Source organism: Magnolia sinica, chromosome 10, assembly GCF_029962835.1.
Source record: "Magnolia sinica isolate HGM2019 chromosome 10, MsV1, whole genome shotgun sequence".
In the NCBI taxonomy this organism is placed as follows: Eukaryota; Viridiplantae; Streptophyta; class Magnoliopsida; order Magnoliales; family Magnoliaceae; genus Magnolia; species Magnolia sinica.
The window spans coordinates 23387781-23415399 of NC_080582.1; the positions used below are offsets into that span (position 1 = coordinate 23387781).

At 40.6% G+C, this 27619-nt stretch overlaps 2 protein-coding genes across 2 annotated transcripts; both read left to right on the top strand.

The window, feature by feature from the left end:
* The first annotated feature begins 24333 nt into the window (after positions 1 to 24333).
* On the top strand, positions 24334 to 25029 carry LOC131217439 (cheilanthifoline synthase-like). Its single transcript, XM_058212359.1, has one exon. The coding sequence runs from the start codon at positions 24334 to 24336 to the stop codon at positions 25027 to 25029; it is 696 nt and encodes a 231-aa protein (XP_058068342.1).
* Positions 25030 to 25285: 256 nt separating this feature from the next.
* LOC131257397 (cheilanthifoline synthase-like) lies at positions 25286 to 25906 on the top strand. Its single transcript, XM_058258272.1, has one exon. It carries the CDS (start codon positions 25330 to 25332, stop codon positions 25798 to 25800), a length of 471 nt encoding a protein of 156 aa, XP_058114255.1. The 5' UTR covers positions 25286 to 25329; the 3' UTR covers positions 25801 to 25906.
* The last annotated feature ends 1713 nt before the right edge of the window (positions 25907 to 27619 follow it).

The following is a 27619-nucleotide window of genomic DNA, read 5'->3' on the forward strand; positions in this document are numbered from 1 at the left end:
GACAATCTTAATTGCTGCAATTCCAAACACTGGTACTGTTACAGGTGATGCAGGTAATGGGGATAGAACTACCCATTTACCAAAGTCAAATATGCAGATATGATTGTTTGTACCGCTTGTAACATGTTATTTAGGTTGACTTTTAAACTTGAATGATTTTACTCAAAATAATATGTCAATATTATTATGTTTTAGTTTTATTAATGTTTTTTCAGGTCGTTCTAGCAGGATATATTTTTATAATCATCAAGGCCTCATCCCAACTAATTGGGATCAGCTACACAAATCCTGTTTCACCATTCCACTCTATCACAGACCATATCCTCAATTAAACCATGAGTCCTTGAGTATTTTCTTACATACCTCCACCCACGTCCTTTTGGGCCTTCCCTTTGCCCTTCTAGAGCCCTCAACTTGAGCCAACTCACTTCGAGGTGGCCCCACGCGGCTCGTCCAAGCTTGAGCCAACTCACTATTTCTAACCGGTGCAGTTCTTGGTCTCCACTGAATATGGACAAACCATCTAAAGCTATGTTCCCTCATCTTATTACCTATTTGTGATACTCCTAAGTTCCCTCAAATGCATTCATTCCAAATTCTATCCGTCTTTGTCTTACCAATCATCCATCTCAGCATCCTCATTTCCGCTTCACTCATACTGTGAACATGTTGTTCCTTGGCTGCCCAACATTTTGTCCTATAAAGCATAGCTGGTATTATAGCCATCCTATAAAATTGTCTTCAATTTTATTGGTTTGCAGCGATTACATAAAACTCCAGAGGCACATCTCCACTTCAGCCACCCAGCTTTAATTCTATGATCAACATCTGGTAGAGACAGTGTAGTGTGTGTGACTGATCCAAGGTCCACCATCTCTTGTATAGCATTGACACTGGTACGCTGAGCATATGAGTGTCTAGACCAGTGTTTTCAGTAGCGCTAGCGTAGCATAGCGAAAATGCTACATAACGTACGCGAGTAGCATAATTCCCTAGTAGCGTAAGCTACAGTGCATGTAACGTACGCTACATGTAGTGCAGTGTAGTGTAGTGTGTAGCGTGTATAGCGTAAGCTACCTAAAATCTCTTCTTCTTTTTTTTAAAGTGTTTTTTCTATGTTAGTTTAACACGTATTTTAAAATGGTGATGACTTATACCTATGACACATGGCACTACATTAAACTAATCCGGACCATCCAAATTGTGGTCCATATCATAGATAGAGCACTTGGATCAATCCGGACCATCCAAATTGTGGTCTATATCATGAATTTGTGGTGTTTCAATAAATAAATAAAAAGAAGTAACACTTAGAAATATCTAAAGGCAGAGAGAGAGAGAGAGAGAGAGAGAGAGAGAGATTTTGCATGGAATAAGTGGTTGATGATCCAGATTCGTAGTCAAGAACTCATAGAAATTATGCATTTTGTAAAATTTATCATATTTTCTATTATTTTAATTAAAAATATTAAGGATTGTGTAGCTCACGCTACACGCTATAGAGGGCCAAACGCCACGCTATATGCTACACACTATTTAAAACACTAGTCTATAAAAGACCCACCGAGAAAACAGATCTAATAATATATATGACTATGATTCTCTCAGTGAGGTCATCTCCTACAATCCTTCCAAAATGAGAGATCTTCCCAAAGACGTTCAAAGAACCAGCAGTATTCGAGAAGATTCCAAATACCAGGAGATCGGACCAATGTTCAACCCAATCCGACTTTGGTTCGAACCCCAAGTCAGGAGGGACGAACACATTGGCTCAAGCAGGTCTAGCCTTCCGTACATTAATCGGAATTAAAAGAATGGGAGAGCTGGATGAGAAGGCACGTCCGTCCGATAACAAATCAGCATCGGACATATCCGGACGATCCTACGCCGCAGAGATCGGAAAAGACAGAAGGATTACCCAGACATCCCAAGGCAAGCTTTGATCGGGATTAAGATATTGCGAGATCAGGATCTGGTGATCCAGTGCATCTATCCCCACTAGCATTCCAAACCATCAAGGAACGGGACCTCTTAAAGTCAACAAGGTGGGCCGTTAAGAGACGTTGAGTGGCCATGATCGACCTAGATCAACCCTTGAGGTTCCCAGATCTTTAGCCTGGTTGTCTTCATTACAGGAATCTTTGGTGGTCCCAGGCCAGATCTTTAGTGGGCCACGAACATCTCTATAGTGGGACTAGCTAATGGAAGAAGATCCGAGAAGCCAACAAGCCCGGATCTAACTGGAGTCCTTCCTTTCCAATGTAAGTTGGCAGTTCTAGATCAATCAAGGAAATACCCATATTCGTAAATGCAACGTGAGTGAGAAGGACCTAGAAGCAGCAAGGAAGCCTAGCGAGGGGTTTTCACCGCCTCAGCAAGCTATAAAAGGAGCACACAAAGATGAGATCGAGACCCCACGCCAAACACATCTATCTACATTTTATCTTTCTTTTATCTTAGTTTAGCCTAGCCTAGTTCTAACATAGATAGCTACTGCATAGCGACTCCCGCTACAGTACCATAGAAGTAGAGTAAATATCATCAACCTGAAGTCGTAGGATCATGATCTTCTAAGTTCTGATTTAGTTGATCATACCAATCCGGTCATATCCTGCTAACCACCTGCCTTGATCGTCAGTTCTGATATACGCATCAAGTATTTATCTTTCCTGTTTTTGGTTATTTTTTTGGTTATTAATTGTTCCGTCGATTGTAATGGGCCATACATTCAAACATTAATAAAGTCGGCAGTTATTAGCCTTTCTTTCAATTTATCTGTACACTCTTGTTCATTTGAGATATACAAAAACCTAAAGATTGGTGGAAGAAAAAGTCCTTAAGGTTGTAGACACACGTCTATTGTCACAAGGCAAAAGGAACTTATTTGGTAGGGCTAAACCCTACCCTTTCACAAATCGCTTGAACGGGGAGCAATACCAGTGGTCGAGAGGACTCTGGATCCTGTCCAATCTCCAATCTGTCCGTCTCGGCACAGGGGACACCAGCAATTCAGTCAAACCCTTGAATCGAGTAGGTTCTGGCACACCCAAGCAATCATACCCACACACGACTTCCAAATACAAGCCCTCAATCACACATGTGGCCTTGTTTGATTGAATTGGCGGCAAGAACGACGTAATGGGTATTTTTGCTTTTGTTATTAATGGCGTTCTTGTAAATATTGACAATTGTGTTAATAGACTCAAGAGAAGTGAGGACGTGTGACCCTAATCCTCATTCTCTCTCCTCTTCTATGTCTTCTCTTTCCTCCTTTCTCAATCTATCCATAGATAAAAAGATTAAATAAGTTTTAATATCCTACACTTTTAGATTTTCATAACATGTTGGTTCATATGGATTAAAAGGAACATATCGGGTTATGCATCATTGTAATGGATAGTATCAGTCAATGCATCCAATGGTCTAAGGGGCAAATGCTCAACACAAAAAAGCACCAACATGACCTTAAAGCAAGTAGAGATAGAACCATCCATACATGCTGACATATAGCACTTTGTTAAAAACTTAGTTAAATTGTATGAACTAGGAAACTATAGACTATGCAAACAAATAAATAAATAATGTGTAGGGTATCAACTGTCTACACTCCAAATCCTGGATTCACACAATCTGCCACAATGTCTGGCTTACTCTGCTATGCAAAAAGAGAAATACAGCCACGAGAGAACCTCACAATGTAGAAACTGATGATTGGGCTCAACCCATTTGGAGCAATGGCATATGCAATGCGGAGCTTGCCAATCATAAGTTTTTAAAATTGTTAACCAGCTAATCCCACCAAACAAAGCTCAAGGGATCGATTGGCACAAATTTTCAAATTTTCAAATGAAACATTGGTATGTGTGAAGAGAGTAGCCATCCAAATACGCTGCTTTGTATTGCCCATGTCTCCCAAATAATTACCAATCTCAGTTTATGACCACTGAACAGACAATCCTAGATCAGTTGTAACAGCAGAGGTCTAACCATCCATCTAAATTGTTCATCTTGTGTGCCCCACAATGTCTCTCAGGAGTCACATTGACCAGCCAATGCTAATCATTCAGTAAATGGCAGCAAAACCCAACCATGATTGAAACTAGCTTCGACGCAATCCACAATTTGCAAATTCCCAAATCTGTACTTTGCAACTGAGAGAGCGCTGTGCATTTCCAAACAAAACTGCAAAAGGGAATCTTTTAAGTTTGCACATCAAATAGAGTAAAATGAAGTTAAAAATCCATCCAAGCATATTCTAAGGGCCTGATTGGTAAATGCCTAAAAATGAGTTCATCTCCTATTAGTTAATCATAACTATGTATTAGAGATCATGATTGTTGGTTATCAAGAGTATTTTCAATCTTTACCAAAAAGAAAAATCATCTCTAATCCAATAAACCGAATTCTCCTAACAATTAGGTAGTGGCTATTCGAATAGAGATATATCAGCAAAGTAATGATTACCCTTATGCAGAATCATGATTCTTGTGTGTTGGGGGACCGCAAAAGCAAACTCCGAATTTGAATCCAAGACGCAAAAGACAAACACAACAAAGCATGCACAGGAACACATGAATTTTACATGGAAAACCCTCAAGGGAAAAAACCATGGTACAAAGCGATAGCAAAATCCACTATGAAACGATATTACAAGAGATAAATCTACTTACAGATATGAAACCCTTCAAAAAACCCTAGTTTCCCTTCAAAACCGTTTTAGAAATGTTTAAGCTATTCCCTCATTGCTCTAACCTCGTATTACACCCATATTTATAGTAAAACACCCAGAACAAAAAATTAATCACGTGATTATGCAAAATTGCGCACATTATCGATCTAAGCATCAATCGATTGACATCGATCAAGCAACCCTCGATCGATCGACGGCCAAATGTTCAAACTCTCGAACATGCTTAAAAGTGTCCAAAGAGTTGACAAGTATTTTCCAAATTTCCTCGATCAATCAACCCGACCTGTCGATCAATCGATTATGTCCAAAATTGTCCAGAGACCAATCTATATAATCTGGGGCTCACTCATTCGATCAATTAGCCTGGTCGATTGCTCGAGACCCCTATTTCATGTACAGATTGAAAACATCAGACAACATTGTGTTTATTGTTAGGTAATTAATCTGAGATTTCCACTTGCTATATAAACAGAACCCATAAAATGGAATCCATTTTTCTACAATTTTGACAAGAGTAATAATTAAATAATAATTACCTTTTCCATATCCGCACCTTAGATTCCCTATATTCAAATATGATGGAGAAAGCTCATGTGCTACCCAAGTGCTTTTAAACAAGAGCACAATCAACGATCTAGGCCATCTAATAAGTTCCCACACCATTCATGGACTGCCGCGAATAACTCATGTTGATTAGAGGATGCTTACCTTCCAAACAACTCCTTTTTTTTTTTCATAATTGTTGATTCTCCAAGCATGATAAGCCAAACAGTTACATAACGGCCATAATGGTAATGGTGAAACCATTACGAGTTATAGGGCCAAAATACAGTTATAGAAAAAATGGCCCATACCATCCCGTAACGGTCTGAAACCATTTTTTTGAAAGGCAATAACTGCCACACAACCGTTATGGAACAACTAGTTTCCAAGACACAAATGGTATGGTCATGGTCATGCTACCAAAATGGTACCTTGGTTATTCAGAGTGCAATCTCTCGAATGAACTATTTATAATGATTTTCAGAACTTTGATCCAACCGTCCATATTTATATGACACTGATCAGATGGAAAAATTCCTCTAATCGGTGAGAATCATTTTAGGGTGCCCCATGAAAAACGGGGCGGGCCAACCCGGTGGATTGTTCAGGTTGACTACTTGACGGTCCACGTATCTAAAAACATATGGCAGGGTTAAAAAGAAGGAAAATAAGATGTTGACACCAATCATAACAATGCCATTTTCTTGTTCTTCCTTTCTCAACCAAAGTGAGAAGAGGTATCAATGCATGCGCTCCAGTAGCGCATTCTAGATCGAATGAATCAATCTAGACTGTCCATATGATGGACCCATGGTGGATGAGGCATACTGCTAGAAAAGCATATTTGTCCATTACGTGGCCATCAAACGGCAAAATAGGAAAAAATTATTAAAGGTACAATTTCTACCAGTCGAATTCAACTGCAAGAATCATTGTGCTTTTGGGGCCATCCAGAATAGGACCCTGAATTGGACGGTATGGATCTAGTAACGTTATGCCAAACCGCATCATTGGACGGCACAAGCATATCATCCAACCTAATCCGCAGAGTATGGTACCATATTATCCCATTTTGAAACGAGAAATTTGCGACTGTACGACCCATTTATGGCCCATTTACGAGACCAAGCCCACCTTATTTTACCTTGGTTTGCCAAAGGTCGAAAATGCCCCTGCTTTTTCCTTCAAGCGGATCGGTGGTGCTCGAAGACGAGCGCTGACACTCCTCGAACTCCGAGTTGTACGAACGGTTCAAAAGATATCAAAGTTACATGGGCCCCACAGTTACGTATTTATTATATCCACAACGTTCATCCACATTTCGAGATCATTTGGGAGCATTATCAAAAAAAAAAATTCATATCCAAAGATCAACTGGACTAAAAATTTTGTAGGGCCCACCATAACATTTATTTTCCATCCAATCTATTCATAAGGTCACAAAGACATGGATGAAGAGGAAAAACAAATTTCATAATAATCCAAAACTTCTGTGACCCCTAAAAGGGTTTCAATGGTAGACGTTTAATCCGCCACAGCCTTTTACAGTGTGGTCCACTTAATAGCTAGATCTATCTTATTTTCCGTCTCCAGCCTTAATACGAGTTCGTCGAATATATGGACGGTTTGGATTATAACACATACCTCATAATAGGACCCACAAAAAGCGGTGGGGATTACAATAGTAAAAAATAAAATAATAATAAATAAATACGCTAGGAACTTATGGCTACGGTGTTTTCTATAGCTACGGATTATAACCATAGCTATAGCCGTAGCCCCTGCCGTTTTGATATGTCCTTTTATATGTATTGAAGGTCATTCGATATGTCTTTCGATATGTATCGAAGGTCTTTCAATTAATTGAAAAAGGTCTAGAACTGTCCAGTGAGTTTGTCTCAAAAATCCTGCAATTTTCGATACATATCGAAGAGTATTCGATATGAATCGAAGGTGATATGACCAACAGCTACGAATTATAACCGTAGCCATAACTGTAGTCTGTGCCAGTTTATTAAATTTTTTTATTTTCATTGTTTATTTTTTATTTTTTTACATGGATAAATTTATTCTACCTACAATTTTCTCTAATACATATTTATATAAATATGTATATATAAGCATATAAAAAAAAATGTCTCTCTTTTTTTCATTTATTTCTTTATTCATTTAACAAGAATATCTTCTAAACCAAAATTAGTTACCTGACATACCCTATATGATTTTGGGGTAGGAGAAGCTACTTTAGCCAACCAACCTGGTTATTTTTCAAGATTCCATCAGATCTATGGTCGAAAATCCATTTCATTCACTTCGCGGTCAATTTCAATCAGTTCGTGGTCAATTTCATTCATTTCATTTACTTCGCGATCAATTCCATGCATTTCACGGTCAATCCCAGCGATTCCGTTTTGATTCACGATCATTTCCATGCATTTCACGGTCACTTCCCTTCACTTCACGGTCATTTCCATGTCATTTCCATGCATTTCAAGGTCAATCACTTCCCGTCACGGTCATTTCCATGCATACCACGGTCATTCCCACCTATTCCGTGTTGATTCACGGTCATTTCGGCGCATTTCACGATCATGCCCCTTCACTTCACGGTCATTTCGGCGCATTTCACGGTCCAATCGCCTCACTTCACGGTCATTTCCATTCATATCACAATCATTCCAGGCTATTCCGTGTTGATTCACGGTCATTTCGGCACATTTCACGTCATGCCCCTTCACTTCACGGTCACTTCCACGCATTTCACGGTCCAATTGCTTCACTTCACGATCATTTCCATGCATATCACGGTCATTCCCGCCTATTCTGTGTTGATTCACGGTCCTTTCGGCGCATTTCACGGTCATTTCGGCGCATATCACGGTACAATCGCCTCACTTCACGGTCATTTCCATGCATATCACGGTCATTCCCGCCTATTCCGTGTTGATTCACGGTCATTTCGGCGCATTTCACGGTCATGCCCCTTCACTTCACGGTCATTTCCGCGCATTTCGCAGTACAATCGCCTCACTTCACGATCATTTGCATGCATATCACGGTCATTCTCACCTATTCCGTATTGATTCATGGTCATTTCGGCACATTTCACGGTCCAATCACTTCCCTTCACGGTCATTTCCATGCATATCACGGTTATTCCCGCCTATTCCGTGTTGATTCATGATCATTTCGACGCATTTCACAGTCATATCCCTTCACTTCATGGTCATTTCCACGCATTTCACGATCCAATCGCTTCACTTCACGGTCATTTCCATGCATACCACGGTCATTCCCGCCTATTCTGTATTGATTCACGGTCCTTTCGGCGCATTTTACGGTCATGCCCCTTTACTTCACGATCATTTCCACGCATTTCACAGTACAATTGCCTCACTTCATGGTCATTTCCATGCATATCACGGTCATTCCCACCCATTCCGTGTTGATTCACGGTCCTTTCCGCGCATTTCACGGTCATTTCCACGCATTTCGCGGTACAATCGCCTCACTTCACGGTCATTTCCATGCATATCACGGTCATTCTCGCCTATTCCGTGTTGATTCACGGTCATTTCGGCACATTTCACGGTCATGCCCCTTCACTTCACGGTCATTTCCGCGCATTTCACGGTCCAATCGCCTCACTTCACGGTCATTTCCATGCATATCACGGTCATTCCCGCCTATTCCGTGTTGATTCACGATCATTTCGGCGCATTTCATGATCATGCCCCTTCACTTCACGGACATTTCCACGCATTTCACGGTCCAATCGCCTCATTTCACGGTCATTTCCATGCATACCACGGTCATTCCCACCTATTCCGTGTTGATTCACGGTCATTTCGGCGCATTTCACGGTCATGCCCCTTCACTTTACGGACATTTCCACGCATTTCACGGTCCAATCACCTCATTTCACGGTCATTTCCATGCATACCACGGTCATTCCCGCCTATTCCGTGTTGATTCACGGTCATTTCGGTGCATTTCACAGTCATGCCCCTTCACTTCACGGACATTTCCACGCATTTCACGGTCCAATCGCCTCACTTCGCGGTCATTTCCATGCATACCACGGTCATTCCCGCCTATTCCGTGTTGATTCGCGGTCATTTTGGCGCATTTCATGGTCATGTCCCTTCACTTCACGGTCATTTCCATGCATTTCACGGTCCAATCGGAGCTACGGTTATGGCTACGATTATGGCTATAGTTATGGCTACGGTTATAATCCGTAGCTATTGGTCATATCACCTACTCTTCCATATGTATTGAAAATTGCAGGATTTTTTAAGGCAAACTCGACCTTTTTCGATTAATCGAAAGATCTTCTATACATATAAAAGGACATATCGAAACGGCCGGGGCTATGGCTATGGCTACGGTTATAATCCGTAGCTATAGAAAACACCATAGCCATAAATTTCTGACGTATTTATTTATTATTATTTTATTTTTTTACTGAAATCCCCGCCGCTTTTTCTGGGTCCTATCATGAGGTATGTGTTATATCCAAACCGTCCATATATTCGACAACCTCGTATTAAGGCTTGAGACGAAAAATAAGACAGATCTAGCTATAAAGTGGACCACACCGTAAAAGGCTGTGGAGGATTGAACGTCTACCATTGAAACCCTTTTAGGGTCACAGAAGTTTTGGATTATTATGAAATTTGTTTTTCCTCTTCATCCAGGTCTTTGTGACCTTATGAATAAATTGGATAGAAAATAAATGTTATGGTGGGCCCTACAAAATTTTCAACGGTGAAAATCAATTTTCCCATTGCTCTTTGTGGTGAGGTCCAGTTGATCTTTGGATATGATTTTTTTTTTTTTTTTTGATAATGCTCCCAAATGATCTCGAAATATGGATGAACATTGTGGATATAATAAATACTAACTGTGGGGCCCATGTAACTTTGATATCTTTTGAACCGTTCGTACAACTCCTAACTGTGGAGTGTGGAGTTAGGAGTGCCAGCGCTCGTCTTCGAGCACTACCGATCCGCTTGAAGGAAAAAGCAGGGGCATTTTCGACCTTTGGCAAGTCATCCGTACAACTGGGGCTTATTTTTGCAAAGTAAAATAAGGTAGGCTTGGTCTCGTAAATGGGCCATAAATGGGTCGTACGGTGGCAAATTTCTCAAAAAAGAGGGACGCGGATTGCACGGGATCTGCAGCCATAAGCTCTGTGGAGTCCACCGCAATGTACGTGTCATATCCCCTCCGCTCATTTTTTGAGCGTGGGAAGGCCGGTTTGGCTGGTGACCCCGACACCAGCCAGCTAGCTGGTGTCAAAGCTGTGGGCCCCACCATGATGAGTTTGTTTTATCTACTGCGTGGATACATATTACCAGCTCGTGCATATTTGCCAATATCAGGTGGACGACATTCCATGAAACAGTGGTGATTGAATTCCCACCATTAAAAACATCCTAGGGCCCAATGTAATGTTTAATCCAATGCGTTGATTAGGTGGGATGAGGACAAAACACAAATATAAGCTTGATCCAAAACTTCCGTGGCCCTAAGAAGTTTTCAATGCTAAGCGTTCAATCCCACTGTAACATATGGTGTGGTCCACATGAGCTTTGAATCTACCTGATTTTGTAATTATGCCTTGAAATGAGCTGACAAAATGGACGGACGGCGTGGATAAAACACATACATCATGGTGTGGCCCACAGAGCTTTGACACCAGCTAGATTGCTGGTGATCCCGCGCCCATGGGGAAGATACAAAGCTCAAGTGGACCCCACCAACAGTGAGAATTGAACGCCCACCATTAAAAGCTTCTTTGAGGCCACATAGGTTTTGAATCGAGCTTACACATGTGTTTTCCCTTCATCCAGATCAGAATCATCTTACCAATGAGTTGGATTGTATATAAAAATCACGGTGGGCCCTTACGACAGTTTCAACGGTGGGCGTCTTTATATCCGACTCTTCCCTCGAAAGGCTTTCGCATAAAGTTCGTGGGCAAGGACGCTGGGTGGGGCCCACCACCATGTTTGTAAGAAATCTACCCCGTTCATCCGCTTTGCGAGCTTATTTTAGGCTATTCAACCAAAAATGAGGTGGATACAAAACTCAAGTGGGCCACACGAGAAGAAACGGTGGGGATTCAGTGAGAACCATTGAAACGTATAAAAGCTCTTTGTTTTTATGTATTTTCACTTCGTCCTTTAATAATGACCTTATAAACGGTTTGTATGGCACATAAACATCAAGGTAGAGCCTAAGAAGATTTCAACGGTAATTATTTCTTTCCCCAATTTTTCCTCTCGTGTAGCCCACTTGAGTTTTGGATCCACCTCATTTTTACTGGCTAGTCCTAAAATGAGCTCGCCAAACGGATGAACGGAGTAGATTTCCCACAAACATGGCTGTGGGCCCCACCCAGCATCCTTGCGAATGAAATCCGCATCCTCTTTCCGGTATGTAGCCACGTGAGCTTTGAATCTGCCCGGTGCGAAATGAGCTAATGAAACAGATGGACGGAGTGGATATAACACATATATCACAGTGGCCCCACAGAGCTTAGGGCCGCATGAATCCGCGACCGAAAAAAGCAGCTGTCATTTCAGAAATTCAAATTTCCAAAAATAAAAAAATAAAAAAAAGAAGAAGAAGAAGAAACGGAAAACTCGCCGTTTCAACGACGGCGTCGTAGAACCTAACGTCGTTATCTCCGAACGTGTGCGAAGCGCAGACGGTCTTCCCTTCGATCAGTCTCCGGCACTCCCCGTCCTGTAACTGTACAGATATTGGCCGAAACCGTTCCGCGAAATCGTCCAACGCTTTCGGGTCCTCGAAATCGGACGGCCCCAATCGCTTGTCGGACTCGTCTCCGAAGTCTAAGAACTTCACCGTCAGCGTCTCGCCCTCCAGGACGAGACGGACGCCGTACCATGCGTCGTCGTCGTACTCTCGGAAATCCAGAACGGAGGGAGGGAGATCGGCGGTAATATCGGGCGGTTTGGAGGACATTTGCTGGTGTTTGAAGAAGAAGATGAGGGGTTTCGGGCGGGAAGGGTTGCATTGATGGGACGAAAGAAGAGTAATTATTTGGAGAAATACTATGATACTCTGGCGGACTGTGATGGATGATACACAGGTAGTTAGAAACTGAAATTGCATGGTTCAAACTGAACTGTCCAGATTATAGGCTCCGGTTTAGATGTATTATGAACTGAAATCTACGCTTATTTGATTATCCAACTATTAGATCGCTGGACGTTTATTGGACGGTTAAAAATGAACAATAACCAAGACCCAACTAGAGACGGCTGATCTTGTCAGGGGACGCGGATGACTTACTGACAGGTTAGAGCACCGAGTCTCGCTACTCACGTGCATTCGGAGAGATCCAGCAAGATCCAAAGAAAGGGCTAAATCCAAAGCTCCATTGGACTAGTAGACTCCTGCAGAAAAAACAGCGAGGCCAGTGACGCCACTATTAAAAACTTCTAAAAAGCTATAAAAATTTTAGATCATGTCTTTTCCCTTCTCCCGTGTCTTTTTAAACTTTTGAATTGGTTGGATTTCAAATAAACATCCTGGCTCACTGTAGGATAGTTTCAACGGTGGAAATCACTCTCCCAGTGGGAGTTCACTGCATATTTTTATCTACCTCATTATTTGTATAATAACCTAAAATAATATATTAAAATGGACAAACAACATGGATACAACCTATACTAGCTAATCCACGTCGCTTGTGTGTGCTCTGTGCGGTCCGACGCAGATCAGCGACTCACAGGTTGAGCGGCGAAAATGGTGGAGAGAGTGAGGCTTACCATTAAAAACTTCGAAGGTTATAAAAGTTTTCGATCAAGCTTATATTTGCTAATTTATGGACTGGTTGAATCTCAAATAAACATCATGACGGACCTTAAAGAAAGTTTCAATGGTGGGCGTTATTCTCTCAGCTGTTTTTTGTAACAGAGTTTATTATGACTGTAGATCTGCCTCTTTTTTTATTATGTCCTAATATAATCTTAACAAATGTATTAACAGTACAGATACAACAAATATGTCACGGTGGGACAATAGAACTTGGTGAGGACCGTCATATATAAATATTATGGGAGAGCTTAAGAAGTTTTTAAGGGTGGATTGTTCAACCACCATTGTCTCCTGTAACATGTTCCATCTGACATTTGGATATGCAAAAAGGATAAACATCGTAGATGTACAATAGATTCTTCGGTGGGCGGCACCGTAAGAGCCGTACCAAAGTCACCCGGCCCTGTGCCTCTGCGACGTAAGCTCGTATCACGCGAAATTGATATTTTCGTCAGATAGCGGAGCTTTTTTGAAAGGCGGAAGACTGTGCAGTGCGCTGCTCAGTCACGCTGACGTCCACGTGTAGCGTTGTCAGGCTGCGGTGTACTTAAATCTACTACGATTTGACACGTGTCATGCAACGTAACTATACTCCAAGCATGACGTGACTGCTAGGCTTGAGAGACGATACGATAGACGATCCTCCCACTGCCATCCACGTGGTTCGGTATGTATGGAATTATGGTCGTTCATCCGATGAGAACAACCGTGGATGGTCCATGTTCGGAGATAATAACCGTTGGATCTGACCATATGCTACTGGTTTCTATCCTGTACCTTCAGTTTGAAGGCCACTGATCAAATGGCTAGAATTAGCCGATCAGAGTAATTTCCGAAGATCAGTAATCCGACACATTGGTCTCTTGGGCCCCACCGTCAATGGACCATGCCCCTGGAACCAGATGGTCCAACTGAAATATTTGGGTTCTTTTCAGTTTAACGTCGACGGTTGCTGTATCTCTCTTCCTAACCGTCTATTTGTAGGCCATAAAGCGAAAGGTTAGATGGTCCTTTGGACGAGAAATTTCGAAAATGGTTCGCCCTCGGTGGTGCAGACATGGATTTGCTGGTGACCCCTGCATCAGCCAACTAGTTGCTGGATAAGCTCCGTGGCCCCACCATGATGTGTTTTATCCATACCGTTCCGTCCATCCGTTTCACTAGTTCATTTCAATGCATGATCTGATTAGTGAGGCAGGCCCAAAGTAAAAGTAGACCACACCACCCAACCTCATGGAACATTGAGAATTGAAAGAATACAGTTGAAAACTTATCATGGGCAACGAAAGTTCTGGATAAGCCTATATTTGGCCATGGGTTAGGTGACTTTATGAACTGATTGCATGGCAAATAAACATGGGGTGGGCTCCAATAAGTTTCAACGTATAAGCGTTCAATGTGGCCCACCTTAGCATTTGATCTGCTTCATTTTTACCCTCGTGTTTTAAAATAAGCTGCCTAAATAACGGTGGGAGCCCACGTAGCAGCTTTTCCACCAGCCAAACCTCGATCCAGTGGCGTGCAACATGCCAATGATATGGAAGTGGATTGGCTGGTGTAACACACACTTAGGGTTGTACACGAACCGGGTTAGCTTGATATGGAAGCAGATTGGCTGGTGTAACACACACTTGGGGTTGTACACGAATCGAGTTAGCTCGGTTAGTTTGCTCGACTCGACTCGAAAAAACTCAATTCGGCTCGGTTCAAAATTGTGTTCGAGCTGAGTCAAGCTGATTTTTTTAGCTTGAAAAAATTTCGAACGGAGTTCGAGCTTGCCCGAGCTCAACTCGAACCCCAACTCGGATCGAACTAGTTTGGCGACTTCAGTTACCTTGATATTGATGTTGCTCACCAAGTGTTTGATGAAATGACTCAATGAAGTGTCAACTAGTTGCAAGGAAGGTATGTATATGAAACAAATATATTTTTTTTCTTGATTTTGATGTTGCCTACAAGGCATTTGATTAAAACCTGTAAAACTGTTTTTGTAGTTTTACCTGTAATGAGAATTTGAAGGTGCAGTTCATGTGTTTATGAAAATGCTACATAGGCAAACTCGGCTTGATCTTGGCTCGAACTCGGCTTGAACTGGCCCAAGCTGTTGACCGAATTCAGCCGTGCTGGCCAGTCAAGCTCAAGGACCAAGCCGAATTCAAGTTGAGGTCAGCTAGTGGTCGGGCCGAGTTGAGCTATGCCAAGCTCGACTCGATTTGACTCGTGTACACCTCTACACACACCAGCAAACTATCTAGTGTGAGTACGTGTCGTGCGAAGAGGAGTGATGACAGTCCTCGAGATCTAAGTTGTACAAACGACGACTCAAAGGAGATCAAAGTTACATCGACCCATAATAATGTATTTATCATATCTACACCGTTCTTCCATTTGGCGAGATTATTTTAGATCTTTATCTAAAAAAGGAATAATTTCCAAGGTTCAATTGGATCACACTACAAATAGCAATAGGACAATTATTCTCACCGGTAAAACATTCATAGGACCACTGTAACTCGTATTTTCCATCCATTTTGTTCATAAGGTCACACGGACCTAGATGAAGAGAAAAAACAAATATCATATTGATTTAAAATTTCCGTGACCCCTAAAAGGGTTTAAATGATAGGCGTTCAATCCTCCCCTCTAAAATACAGTGTGGTCCACTTGATTTTTGGATCATTCTTACTTTTCGGCTCAAGCCTTACTACAAGCTCACCAAGTGGACAGACCGTTTGGATATAACTCATACCTCATGATGGGACCCACGGAACTTGGTGATATCAACGAAAAGTCGATCACCCTCTTCCTATCACTTGGAGACAAATATTTCCAATGCATACCTCTAGAGGATTCTTGGGGGTTCCAAGGTTGCCCACTTCAAAATCATCAGGTGCAACGTTGACTTTTGAATCAAACTTATTGAGGAGATCCTCGGGTTCGGGAGCCGGGTCATCGTTTCCCTCATCCTGGACTTCTTCTAAATGCATAAGTTCGAAGTCTAGTTCTATATCAAAGTCATAAATGTCAATTTTGGCTTCATGCAACTCTTTACATGAGTCTGACACTTTATTGCATATGGTTTTTGAAAAGTTTTCTGATTTTTGAGTATTTTTATTTTAATGTTGTTGGTTTTTGTAGGTTTTATTCTATTTTAGGTTTTGTAGATTTTCTATCGTTTTTTTTTTGTTTTGAGGATTTTCTATTGTTTTTAAGTTTTGAGAATTTTCTATTTTTTGGGGATTTTGATAGTTTTCAATTGTTTTTGGTTTTTGAGGGTTTTTTAGATTTTTTGTAATAACTTGAATTAATCTTGACCATCCAATTTTAACCATTGATCGACATACCAAACTAATCCAATATGAGCATTGATTTACATGATCAACCTATCCAATCTTAATTGTTGACTTGAACAAATCCAAATCCAACCTTCCATTAATTAATAAATTCAACTATGCATCTGACCATCCTCCAATGATACACCCATCTAACCATCTACATGCTTAGAACATTCACCCATCCATACATCCCACCCCCAAATTGACCATCCATCGTCCGAAGTTGGATGGCCACCTAGAATCCTACCCCTTTATTTGACCACATACCTAACGTGGGGTCCATACTAAAGATGTGCACACCACTTCTTTTGAAAATGACCATTCATCACCATTTTTGTTTAACCCATCCTCGTATACTACCTGTCCATCTCACCACCAATTAACATGTATATCATAAAATCTAGCCCTTGATCACACACGAGCCCATTTAACCGTATATTTATCCATCATCTATTTGTACATCCATCCGTCAATGCATGCATCATAGCTAACACACCATGTATAACCATCACATGCATACACCTTTCACTCATGTGGCATGTATGCACCATATGCATACACCTCATGTCCACACACGTGGCACACATATGGCACACGTGTAGTGCAAAACATGTTCATGAAAAACAAAGCCATGTGGAGCATGTGATCTAAATGGAATGAAAAATGTAACATATGAAAAAGGAAACATAAGAGGTGCCTATTTCACATGTGATACGTATGAAAGTAGCTTATAAAAGAGAGAGAAGAAAGAGAGAGAAATAAAAAAAATAAAAAATTCTGGTTACTCACATGAGAAAGAGAGGAAGAGAGAGGGGAGAGAGACTGAGGAGTGGAGACAGAAAAAGAAAAAGGAAGAATGAAAAGGAGGAGAGAGAAAAAGAAAGAGAGAAGAAGAAAAGAAAAGAAAAATAAGAGGAAAGAGAAAAGGGAAGAGGGAGGAAAAAAAAAGTTTTTCTTTTATAAAGTGAGTTTTCTCTCAATTAAATGTCATATAAGAGGTTCTCATTGTCAGGCTAGGTAATATTGTATTGCCGCAGGTATTAGCCAACCTGTGTAAACTGGCCTAAACTAGTGACTAGTAGTTCCCCACTGGAATCGACATTCTGTGAACACCTCCTCCCATACAAGCGTGATGGTGCCCTCACTTCCTTTGCTTTAGTATTGATTTGTTGGTGTAGCTAAAGTATGTTATTGATTCGGGTGTAAAAAATGTAATTGATTCAGAGTCACCACTATCCAAATGAAGCTTAAAATTTATGGCTGACTAACAACCGTAGAATCGCTTAGGGGTTCGGGAATCTCACGATTTCCTAACTCAAAGTGACTTCCACGGTTGATTTGCGACCATAAATTCTAAGTAAACACTTCAGTAACGAAAAAGAAAGGGATTAAGTACCATTTTTTGCTCGCACAATGTGCGGTCTCTACTTCATAAGATTTTGTAGTTTTGAGAGATTCAACAGAATTTCAACATTTTAATATTTGGTTGTGCTTCACATAACTTATAAGAGTCGGGCAAGCAAAAATAAGAAAAAAATATTCATCCTTACATCACAGAGCCAAGTGGACCTAAGTAGGCAAATAAAGTAAAAATGCAAAGGGTAAAATGAAATGCCAACTAGCCTTTCTTTATAGGATTTAAGATCCTGGGCAGGAAAATAAAGTATGAGAAAATTGAAGAGGGAAAATAATGTAGAATAAAATAGAAAGAACTGTGAATATAATTGATGCACTTAGAATGTGTGGAATGAAATGTGAATTAAATAGAGGTAGATAAACTCTTAGCTACAATAACTTTTTTAATGGGCTTTTTTGTCTCATATGTTGGGTAGCATATTTGCATGTTGGAAATCTTTAAGGTACCTTCGGCAGCATCTCCGGATGAATTCCAACCCTCAGACCCTTTTTGTATTTTCCTATCTCTCTTTCTGCTCTCTCTCTTTTTCTTTTTCTTTTTCTATTTCGCTCTCTGTTTCTTTCTCACTTTCCTTTTTTCATCTCTATCTCACTTTTCTTTCTGTCTCATTTTCCTTCCATCTCCTCTCGGTAATGGGTTCCTTATATAAGCGTTGGTAGCTGTAACTCATTTTGTTTCGTTGTGGGCGCCGGTCATTTAATTCATAAATTTATATATATATATATAACATAATGATTAATTTTTGTTTTTTCTAGAAATTATTTAAATGGTTGTATCATGTTCGTTGTTTGTTCATTATCTTAGTCTTGTTGGAAAGATAATTAGATAAGCTTATTAAAAAGACTAGAATCATTTCGATCGGACTCCGTTTGACTTGTCGAAAGTACAAATGTTTAGTATATAAAATCAGTTGCCTGTAATTTGACCAATTATCTTTTTTCGATGATCTTAGGCTCATTGGAAATGTCGCTTGATGAGCTTTTCAATTGAACTGAAATTACTTCAATTAGATCACGCTTGATTAGTCTAAAGTGTGGTCATAGTTTTTACAGTTTTGGCTGTGTAGCACTGCATGGTCTTGCTAAACGGGCTGGATCTTCCTAATCATAACTTGGATTGGAGGAAACTTAAGTTTGTTAGGAGAATCATTTGAACACTTTTCCAATGAATTATAGATCATCTTGATTGGTCAAATCTTTTTCTCAATAATACCATGGCTACTTTGTGTATAAGGACAACTGTACTTTTCTCAATCTTAAAGATATGACCTCTCATGTCTCAACACAACATTATTTGAGAAGATTAAGTAGTACAGAGAGTGATCCTTGGGTAGAGAGTTCATTTTATTATTTTTCGTGCATCAATTGCTATGCACAAAGAGTTTCTAAGGTTCTAGAGTTCAGATTCACGATCGTGAATGAATAGTTACTAGATTTGAAGCTAGATGATTAGGTTCATTAATTGTTTGTGGGACGTGCCGAGTATATTCCCAGTTTGACCCGTTTGGATTTTCAATAATTTCTAAATTAGTGTAAGATAATTTATTGAAGTCAAGCTGAAGCTCAAAGAGTGGCTTATCCTTATTTTAGATAAAGTGTCTACAATATGATATTTGTATTTTCCGTATATATAGGCCTGTGTGACTTTATAAATAGGTTAGATGGCATGGGGGGCCCTATAAAGCTTTTAATAGTGGTCATTCAATCACCACTATTTTCTGTAGTGTGGTTTAGTTGAGACTTGGATTTGACTCATTTTTGAGCTCATGTCCTAAAATGGTCTGAAAAAAATAAATGGATAGTGCGGATATAATACGTCATGGTCGAGACCACAGATGTTTGCCATGTCAACATAGTTAGGAGAGATTAAATACGTATGCAAACAAGAAATATATATGCATTTCGAGTTGATTTTCTTAAATTGGGCATATGCCCCGAAACGATCACAAAATGAATAGACGGTAGAGATATAACACATACTTCATGGGAGCTTACAAAAGTTTGCCACATCAGCATAGTGAGGAATTAAAAGGAAACACACATACTTCATGGTCAAGCCCATAGATGTTTGCCATGTCAACATAATCAGGAAAGATTAAATACGTACATGACCAAACATAGAATATGTATGCATTTCGAGTTGATTTTCTTAAATTGGGTTCATGCCCTAAAATGGTCCGAAAAATAAATGGACGGTGTGGATATAACACATGAAGTTCATGGGAGCTGACAGAAGTTTTCCACATCGGCATATTGGGGACTAAAAAACAATATAGGTAAATGACGAAATAAGAAATATGTATACATTTCGAGTTAGTCTTCTTAAATTGGGCTCATGCTCTAAAATGATCTAAAACAAATGAATGCACACGAACAGTGTGAATATAAAACATACTTCATTTGTGGAGCCAACGGAAGGTCGCTACGTCAACATAGTCAAAGTAAGATGAAATAATATACAAGGAAACAAGGGGACACGGATTTCCTGCTAAAGCCTTTCGCATTAAGTTTCTGCGCGAGAAACTTAGGTGGGGCCCACCGTGATGTTTGTGAGAAGTCTATCCTGTCCATTTGTTTAGGCTCATTTTAGGACTTAAGACCAATAGTGAGCAGGATCTAAGACTCGAGTGTGCCAGACTAAAAGAAAAGGTCAGTAGAGGAAAATTCCTATTTAAATCTCCCTGGGTTGACAGTGATGTTTACATGCCATCCATTTCATTCATAACATCATTCCTATTGGGATGAACTGAAAAAATAAATATTAGCCATATTCAAAACTTTTGTGGCCCCACAAATATTTCAAGGACTTTCAATCCTCACATTTTCAGCCCACGTGAGTCTTGGAACCGACTAATTTTTGGCCCATGTCTTAAAATGATCTTAAAAAACAGATGGATAGAGTGGATCTCTCACAAACATCATGTTGGGCTCTACCTAAGTTTGAGGGCAAGAACTTCCTATGAAAGGCTTTAAGGGCCTGTTTGGTTTTTACAATTTCCTCATAAATACAAAATAAAGAGTTATTATTATCATTTCCAAGTGTTTGTTTAAATAGGAATTATGACTTATAAATCGATAGTGAAATATACTTATCATAGGTATAAAAAATTGTAACCAAAACATTTTCACATTATAAATTTACCAGTTTTACAATCATTTATGAATGAAACAAATAATGTAACAAAATCATCAATGCATATAAAAATATAAGTGATGTCACCCTACAATTACAAAAGCAATCATTACCCATTTATAGCCATTTCCCATTATAGGAAAACCAAATGAGCCCTAATAGGAAATCCGTGTCCGAACCTTATTTCCTGGAAATCAAGTAAGTTCCTGTGATGGGATGCCAAGTGAGGCTCACTGTAAGTCTGTTAGAAATCTAACCTCGTCCATCTGTGAAATCATTTTAGAACATGCGAATGAAAACTAGGTGAATCCAAAACTCAAGTGGGCCACATGAGAGGTAACAGTGGAGATTCCGTGACCACTGTTGAAACATTTTTTTGGCCACAAAAATTACCTATCAAACTAAATTTTTTGTGTTTTCACTTCATCCCAATGGGAATTACTTCATAAACGGTTTGAATGGCATATAAACATTAAGATGAAGCCCAGAAAAGTTTCAACAGTAAAAAACACTTTCCCCAGTTTTCCCTCTGGTGTGGCCCATTCGAGTTTTGGATAAATTTCATTTTCTATAGCATATCCTGAAATTACCACGCAAAACGGATGAACAGGTGGATTTTTAGCCAACATCACCGTAGGCTCACATGACATCCAGCGTAGGAACTTCGTGCGACATGCTTTAGAAGGAAATCTGCGTAGATATGAGTCCGGATCGTTGCATTGAAGCACACATGCGGATTAGCTACTGACTGGTTGAGTAGCAATCTCCCTACTGAAGTGACGTCATCAGGTTAATTAGGCCGCACCATGATATATGTGTTATATCCACACCATCCATCCATTTCCAGAGACCATTTTGGAGCATGAAACAAAGATTGAGGCAGATCCAAAGATCAAGTGGACCCACCACAGAAAACAGTGGGGACTTAAGGTGTACCATTAAAAACTTATTGGGGCCACAAAAGTTTTCGATTAAGCTGATATTTGTGTTTTCCCTTCATCCATGCCCTAAACGCTAAACCCTAAACTCATAAACAGGTTTAAAATCAAATAAACGTCATGATCGGCCTAGGAATGAATCAACGGTGGGTGTCACTATCTCTACTGTTTTCTGTAATGTGGTTCACTTGAAATATAGATCAGCTTCGGTTTTTAACTCGTGCTCTAAAATATCTCTCCAAATGGATGGACGGTGTTGATACAGCACACATCATGGTGGGGCCTACAAAATCTGGTGACGTCACTTCAGTAGCGAGATTCGCTACGGAACCAGTCCGTATTTAATTCGCCTCCTTGAAGCGGCCGTTGTCGTCACGTGTCATTGGTCCACGTCATTGTGGAAAAAGTACTATGCGCTCGAGCTGTGTGGGCCCCACCGTGATGCGTTTCGAACATCTAGCCCATCAGTTAGATGCACCATTCCATCGTGGGCCTAGGCCTCAAAAATCAAGTCAATCCGTGACTTGTGTGGGCCACACCACATACAGAAGTGGGGAGGGGCCGTGCACCATTAAAATATTCATAATCATTTTTTGGGCCCACCGAGATGTGGTTTGCAAATCCAGCCCATCCATTATCTGTGTCCCACTTGGATGAGGGTTCAGCAGCATTCAAAACTCAGGTGGGCCCCACAAAGTGCTTTTATATGTTTTTGGCATGTCTTCACATGATTTTAGATGGTATTGCCCACCTGAGTTCCTTATACGGCTGATTTTTGGGATATCTCATAATTTAGAGGGGACCCATCAAATGCATGGTGTTGATGGTCGACACGCATCACGATGGGGCCCACACAACTCAACCTCACGGGAGCTTATCGTGAGGTTGAGCGCATAGTACCTTTTCCTATATATATATATATATATATATATATATATATATATATATATATATATATATATATATATAGGCTTATGTGAACTTTGAAGAGATTGGATGGCAAATAAAAACTATGAAAACATTAAGGTGCATGCTAAGAAGTTTTTAATGGTAGTGGAGTATGGTCTACCTCATAATTGGATCTTCTTAATTTTTGGTACCAGGCTCTAAAATAATCTGAAATAATGGAGGAATATGGTGCATTTAGAATACACACGTCAAATGGGCCCCATGGCAAGGGCTGCATAGTCTTGGGTGAGGCCGGGGTCTCACATAATCCGCTCCCCTACGCCACATAGTAAGCAACGGAATTTCTTGACGTGTGAAATTTACATAGCCCTTTAGATGGTGTATTTCTTAGATCCACACCAATTATCTATTTTACCAGATTATTCTAAAATATGAACCCCCAAAAAATGATCTTAAACTAAAGTGGACTACACCACTGGAAACAGTAGAAATTGATGCTACTGTCGAAAACTTCTGGGAGCCACGGAAGGCTATGATCAAGCTGATATTTGTATCTTACCTTCATTCAGGTATTTGTGATCTTATGAGAAGGCTAGACAGAAAATAAGCCGTTGGGTTGGCCCCCAGGAAAGTTTAAATCGGAAATTGTTCAATCCCCACTCCTGGCTGTGGTGTGATCCACTTGAGCTTTGGATGCATCTCTTTTTCTGGCTCATGCTCTAGAATTATCTGGAAAAAATGATGACTGTGTAGATCTAACACAAAAGTCATGGTAGGACAACTATCCAGAATCCCCCGTGTCTTCGACAATAAAATAAAAATAAAAATCACGGTGACTCTTCCTCTGACATGTGTCACTGTACAGCCACTCAGACGGTCCAAATACATAACAGGTTCATTTGAGCAGCTTCCTGGGTATAGGGTATCAGCTTAATTAGAAGATGCGGAGTCTGTCATAATCCTGTTTCTCTGTCTGTAATTAGCATCTGCCGTGGTTGACTTCATCTTATTTATTTTATTTAAATCTTGCATTTTAATAAAGTTATAGGTGGAGTGTTACTGTTTTCTTTTTAAAAAAATAATAATAAAAGAAACTATACTTGGACCGTTTCATTTTGGACTGGCTATAAAACAGACTATTAAGTGTAAAATATTGAGTGGTGGTGGGAAGAATCAAATGGTTAATATATATTAAAATTTTCAGCCATACTCCGTCCATAGTTACGTCATCAATTTAGAATATTTGGACTACCATAAAATTGTTTCACGTGAAGTGTAAGAAGCCACTTCCATTTTTAAAACGTGAAGTGTAAGAAGCCACTTCCATTTTTAAAATGCATAAACACAAAGACACAAGTGTAGTCTCTTCAAGGCTTCCATGCAGTTAGCATTTAAAAAGAGTGGAAGGAGTACTTGAAAGAAAAACAACACCAGAGAGAGAGAGAGAGAGAGAGAGAGAGAGAGAGAGAGAGAGAGAGAGATATGGACATAAACCTGTGGATAATAGTTTCCATGATGGTGGGAGTGATGTTCGTTGCATCGGAAAGACTACGAAGGCCAAAATCAACAGTGAAATTGCCGCCAGGACCGCCTAAATTGCCGATAATTGGGAACTTGTACCAGAACCTGCGCCAGCTCGGTGGTGGTAATGAATTGATCCACATCACCTTATTCAAAATGTCACAGAAGTATGGTGGGGTTATGACAGTGTGGTTAGGCATGAAACCGACTATTATCGTAAGCAATCATGAAGGAGCTTGGGAGGTTCTTGTAAACAAGTCCTCCGACTATGCATCACGAATGGTCCCTTACATGTCTAAATATGTCACTGCTAACTGGACAACGCTTTTCTCCTCCGATCATGGTCCATACTGGCAATCCCTTCGAAAAGGCGTCCAGGCCTTTGCTATGAATCCATCAGCCATCTCTACTCAAACAGTGTCTCAAGAAAATGAAGCGGTTGTCATGACACAAACAATCCAAGAACAAGCTATGACCAATGGCGGAATTATCCGCCCCTTGGTCTACATTCGACACAACACAATACGGGTGGTTGGGCGCCTTTGTTTTGGCCCTGACTTCAACAATGAGGGATTTGTTATTGGCATAGACCCTCTTATCGACGATGTCATCAGCCTATCCAGTCTTGCCCATTTTTCCGATGCTTTTCCCTTCATTCGCTACATCCCGGGCCTGCGGGGTTCATTTTGACAAATGTTTGAAATTCGTGATCGTTTCATGTCGATGATACAGCCAGAAATCAGTCGCTACCAATCATCGAAATTGCCATGCACCACTTGCTACTTGCATTTCCTCCTCTCACATGATTATCCGATGGAAACCATCATATTTTGCTTATTCGAAATTTTCTCTCTCTGTTGATAGCACATCGTCTGCGACTGCTTGGGCTCTAGCATTCCTTATATGAAATCCAGAAATCCAACAGAAGCTCTTTAAAGAAGTGGAGGAGATGAGAAGAGAGAGAGGGTGAGTGTAGATCAAGTGAGTAAGATGCCATATCTTCAAGCTGTAGTGAATGAAGTGTTACGGATGAAGCCGATTGCACCTCTCGCCATTCCCCACAAGACGGTGAACGATACCACATTGATGGGTTTGAAGATCGACAAGGGTACTGCTGTTATGGTAAATATCTATGCTGTCCATCATGATCCAAAGGTCTGGGATCATCCAGAGAGGTTTATGCCAGAGCGGTTCATGAACGAAAATGCACGTAATGTAAGCATGGCCATGGAACAGTCATTTCTTCCGTTTGGAGCAGGTAGGCGAATCTGTGCAGGAATGGAGCTGGGAAAGGTTCAGGTGGGCCTCACCCTAGCCAATCTGATTAACAGGTTTGAATGGGTTGCTGCTGATGGGGATGGGCCTGACATGACCGATGATTTTACTGCTCTTCTCAGGATGAAAGAGCCCCTCGTGGCAGGTATCACGCTTCGTACTAACCTTGGAACCACCTTCTCTTGAAGGTTTTGTGACCATGGATGCTGAATACCACCCAATAAGAAACTTCGTGTGTTTTAGTTAGTTACTTTTTTGACTTTGAATAGTCTGGTAAGCACCGTTGTAAAATTTACTCATGTATGAAAGTTATTTATCCAAGTTGTTTTTTTTTTTTTTTCCCAACTTTCAAACTTTTCTACCTCTCTCCCTCCCCCATGTGATGTATGGTCCATATCAAATGAGGCTCCACATGGTCCACATAAGAGGTGGGCCCACATGATGGATGGTCGAAATCAAAGGAGGGCTAGCTCCACATTATGGATGACCCACGTCTAGGTAAGCCCACATAATGGATCATCCACATTAAAGGTAGGCCCCTATCCATGAATGGCCTACAATATCTAAAGCAACCTCACATGATGGACAACCCATGTTGAAGGCAGGGCCTACATAATGGACTGGTCAATATCAAAGTGGGGCTCGACATGAGGGGCAGTGGATATGGGAGGTGGCCCAACCAGATGGACAATAACATTTAAGGCGGATGATGGATGACTCACAACAAGGTGTTCCCCAGATAGTGGACAGACCACATCAAAGGTTGACCCCTGATGATGAATAGCCTACATCCAAGAAGGGCTCCACATGATCAACGTCCAACATTAAAGGTGAAGCCCACACAATGGATGGTCCACATCAAAGTTGAGCTCCACATGGTGGACATTGAAGGTAAGCCCCAAATGTTGGGTAATTTATTTTGATAGTGGGCTCCACATAATGTATGGTCCACAACAAATGTGCTAATGATGAAGGGCCCAAATCCAAGGTAAGCCCAGCATGATGGATGGTCCAAGATCTAAGGTGGGCTCCACATGATGGGCGGTGGATATTAAACATGAGTTCCCCATGAGGACAATTCATGTCAAAGGCAGGCCCCTAATGTTGAATGACCCCAAATCCATGGAAGGCCTTACTTGATAGATGTCCCACTTTGAAGTTGGGCCCTGGATGATGGATGGTCCACATTAATTGTGGGCCCACATCCAAGGTAAGACCCTCATGATGAATAGCCCATATTGAATGTGGGCCTCACAAGGTGGAGGGTCCACGTTGAAGGTAGGCCCCACACGTTGGATAGTTCACATTGAAAATAGGGTCAAGGTAGGCTCAACATAATGATAAGTCCACATCAAAGGTTGGCCCACATGATGGGTGGTGGATATTAAAGATGGATTGAATAAACTTGAGAGATAAGTACTTATGTAATATTTAAAACCAAACATACTTTTTTAGTTTTTCTTTGATAAATATATTGTTTATCAAACAAATTTATTTATTGAATAAGTAAAAATCAAGATAAGTTGCTTAAGTGAAGTGTGAACTAACAGTGGGGTCACTACAACAAAATAGTACTTTACCGGCGGTCAAAACATAAAACCGCCGGTAAAGGATTTACTGGCGGTTATTACATGGGGCGAAAATGAGAAAAGGCTACGAATGAAATCCGTAGCAAGATATCTTAGGTTACCAACAATCCGTAGCCTTTGGAAGTCCTGCTGTTTCAGTTTTTCCTGCCCACTTTCACCACTGGGAAAAAAAACAAAAAAAAAACGATTGCAGGTAAATCTGGCCTGATGCCATTTGAATGCTGTAACTCACCTACTGTAAAGCAGCATACATACCACCAATCTAGACTGTCCAAAACACAGGCCATGTTGTGCAGAGTAAGTCAGGTTCCTCAGCCTTGCAGCCTTTGGGAACAAAGTTGCACTTTCTCCATCCGACTCCATCATCATAGGTTTGCTCAAGTACATTTGGCCAAAGCCGATTCTGTAGATTGTCT

Excerpts from the sequence above, each read along its gene's own strand:
- LOC131257397 (XM_058258272.1), top strand. The coding sequence starts at position 25,330 with ATGCCATATCTTCAAGCTGTAGTGAATGAAGTGTTACGGATGAAGCCG.
- LOC131217439 (XM_058212359.1), top strand. The coding sequence starts at position 24,334 with ATGGTGGGAGTGATGTTCGTTGCATCGGAAAGACTACGAAGGCCAAAA.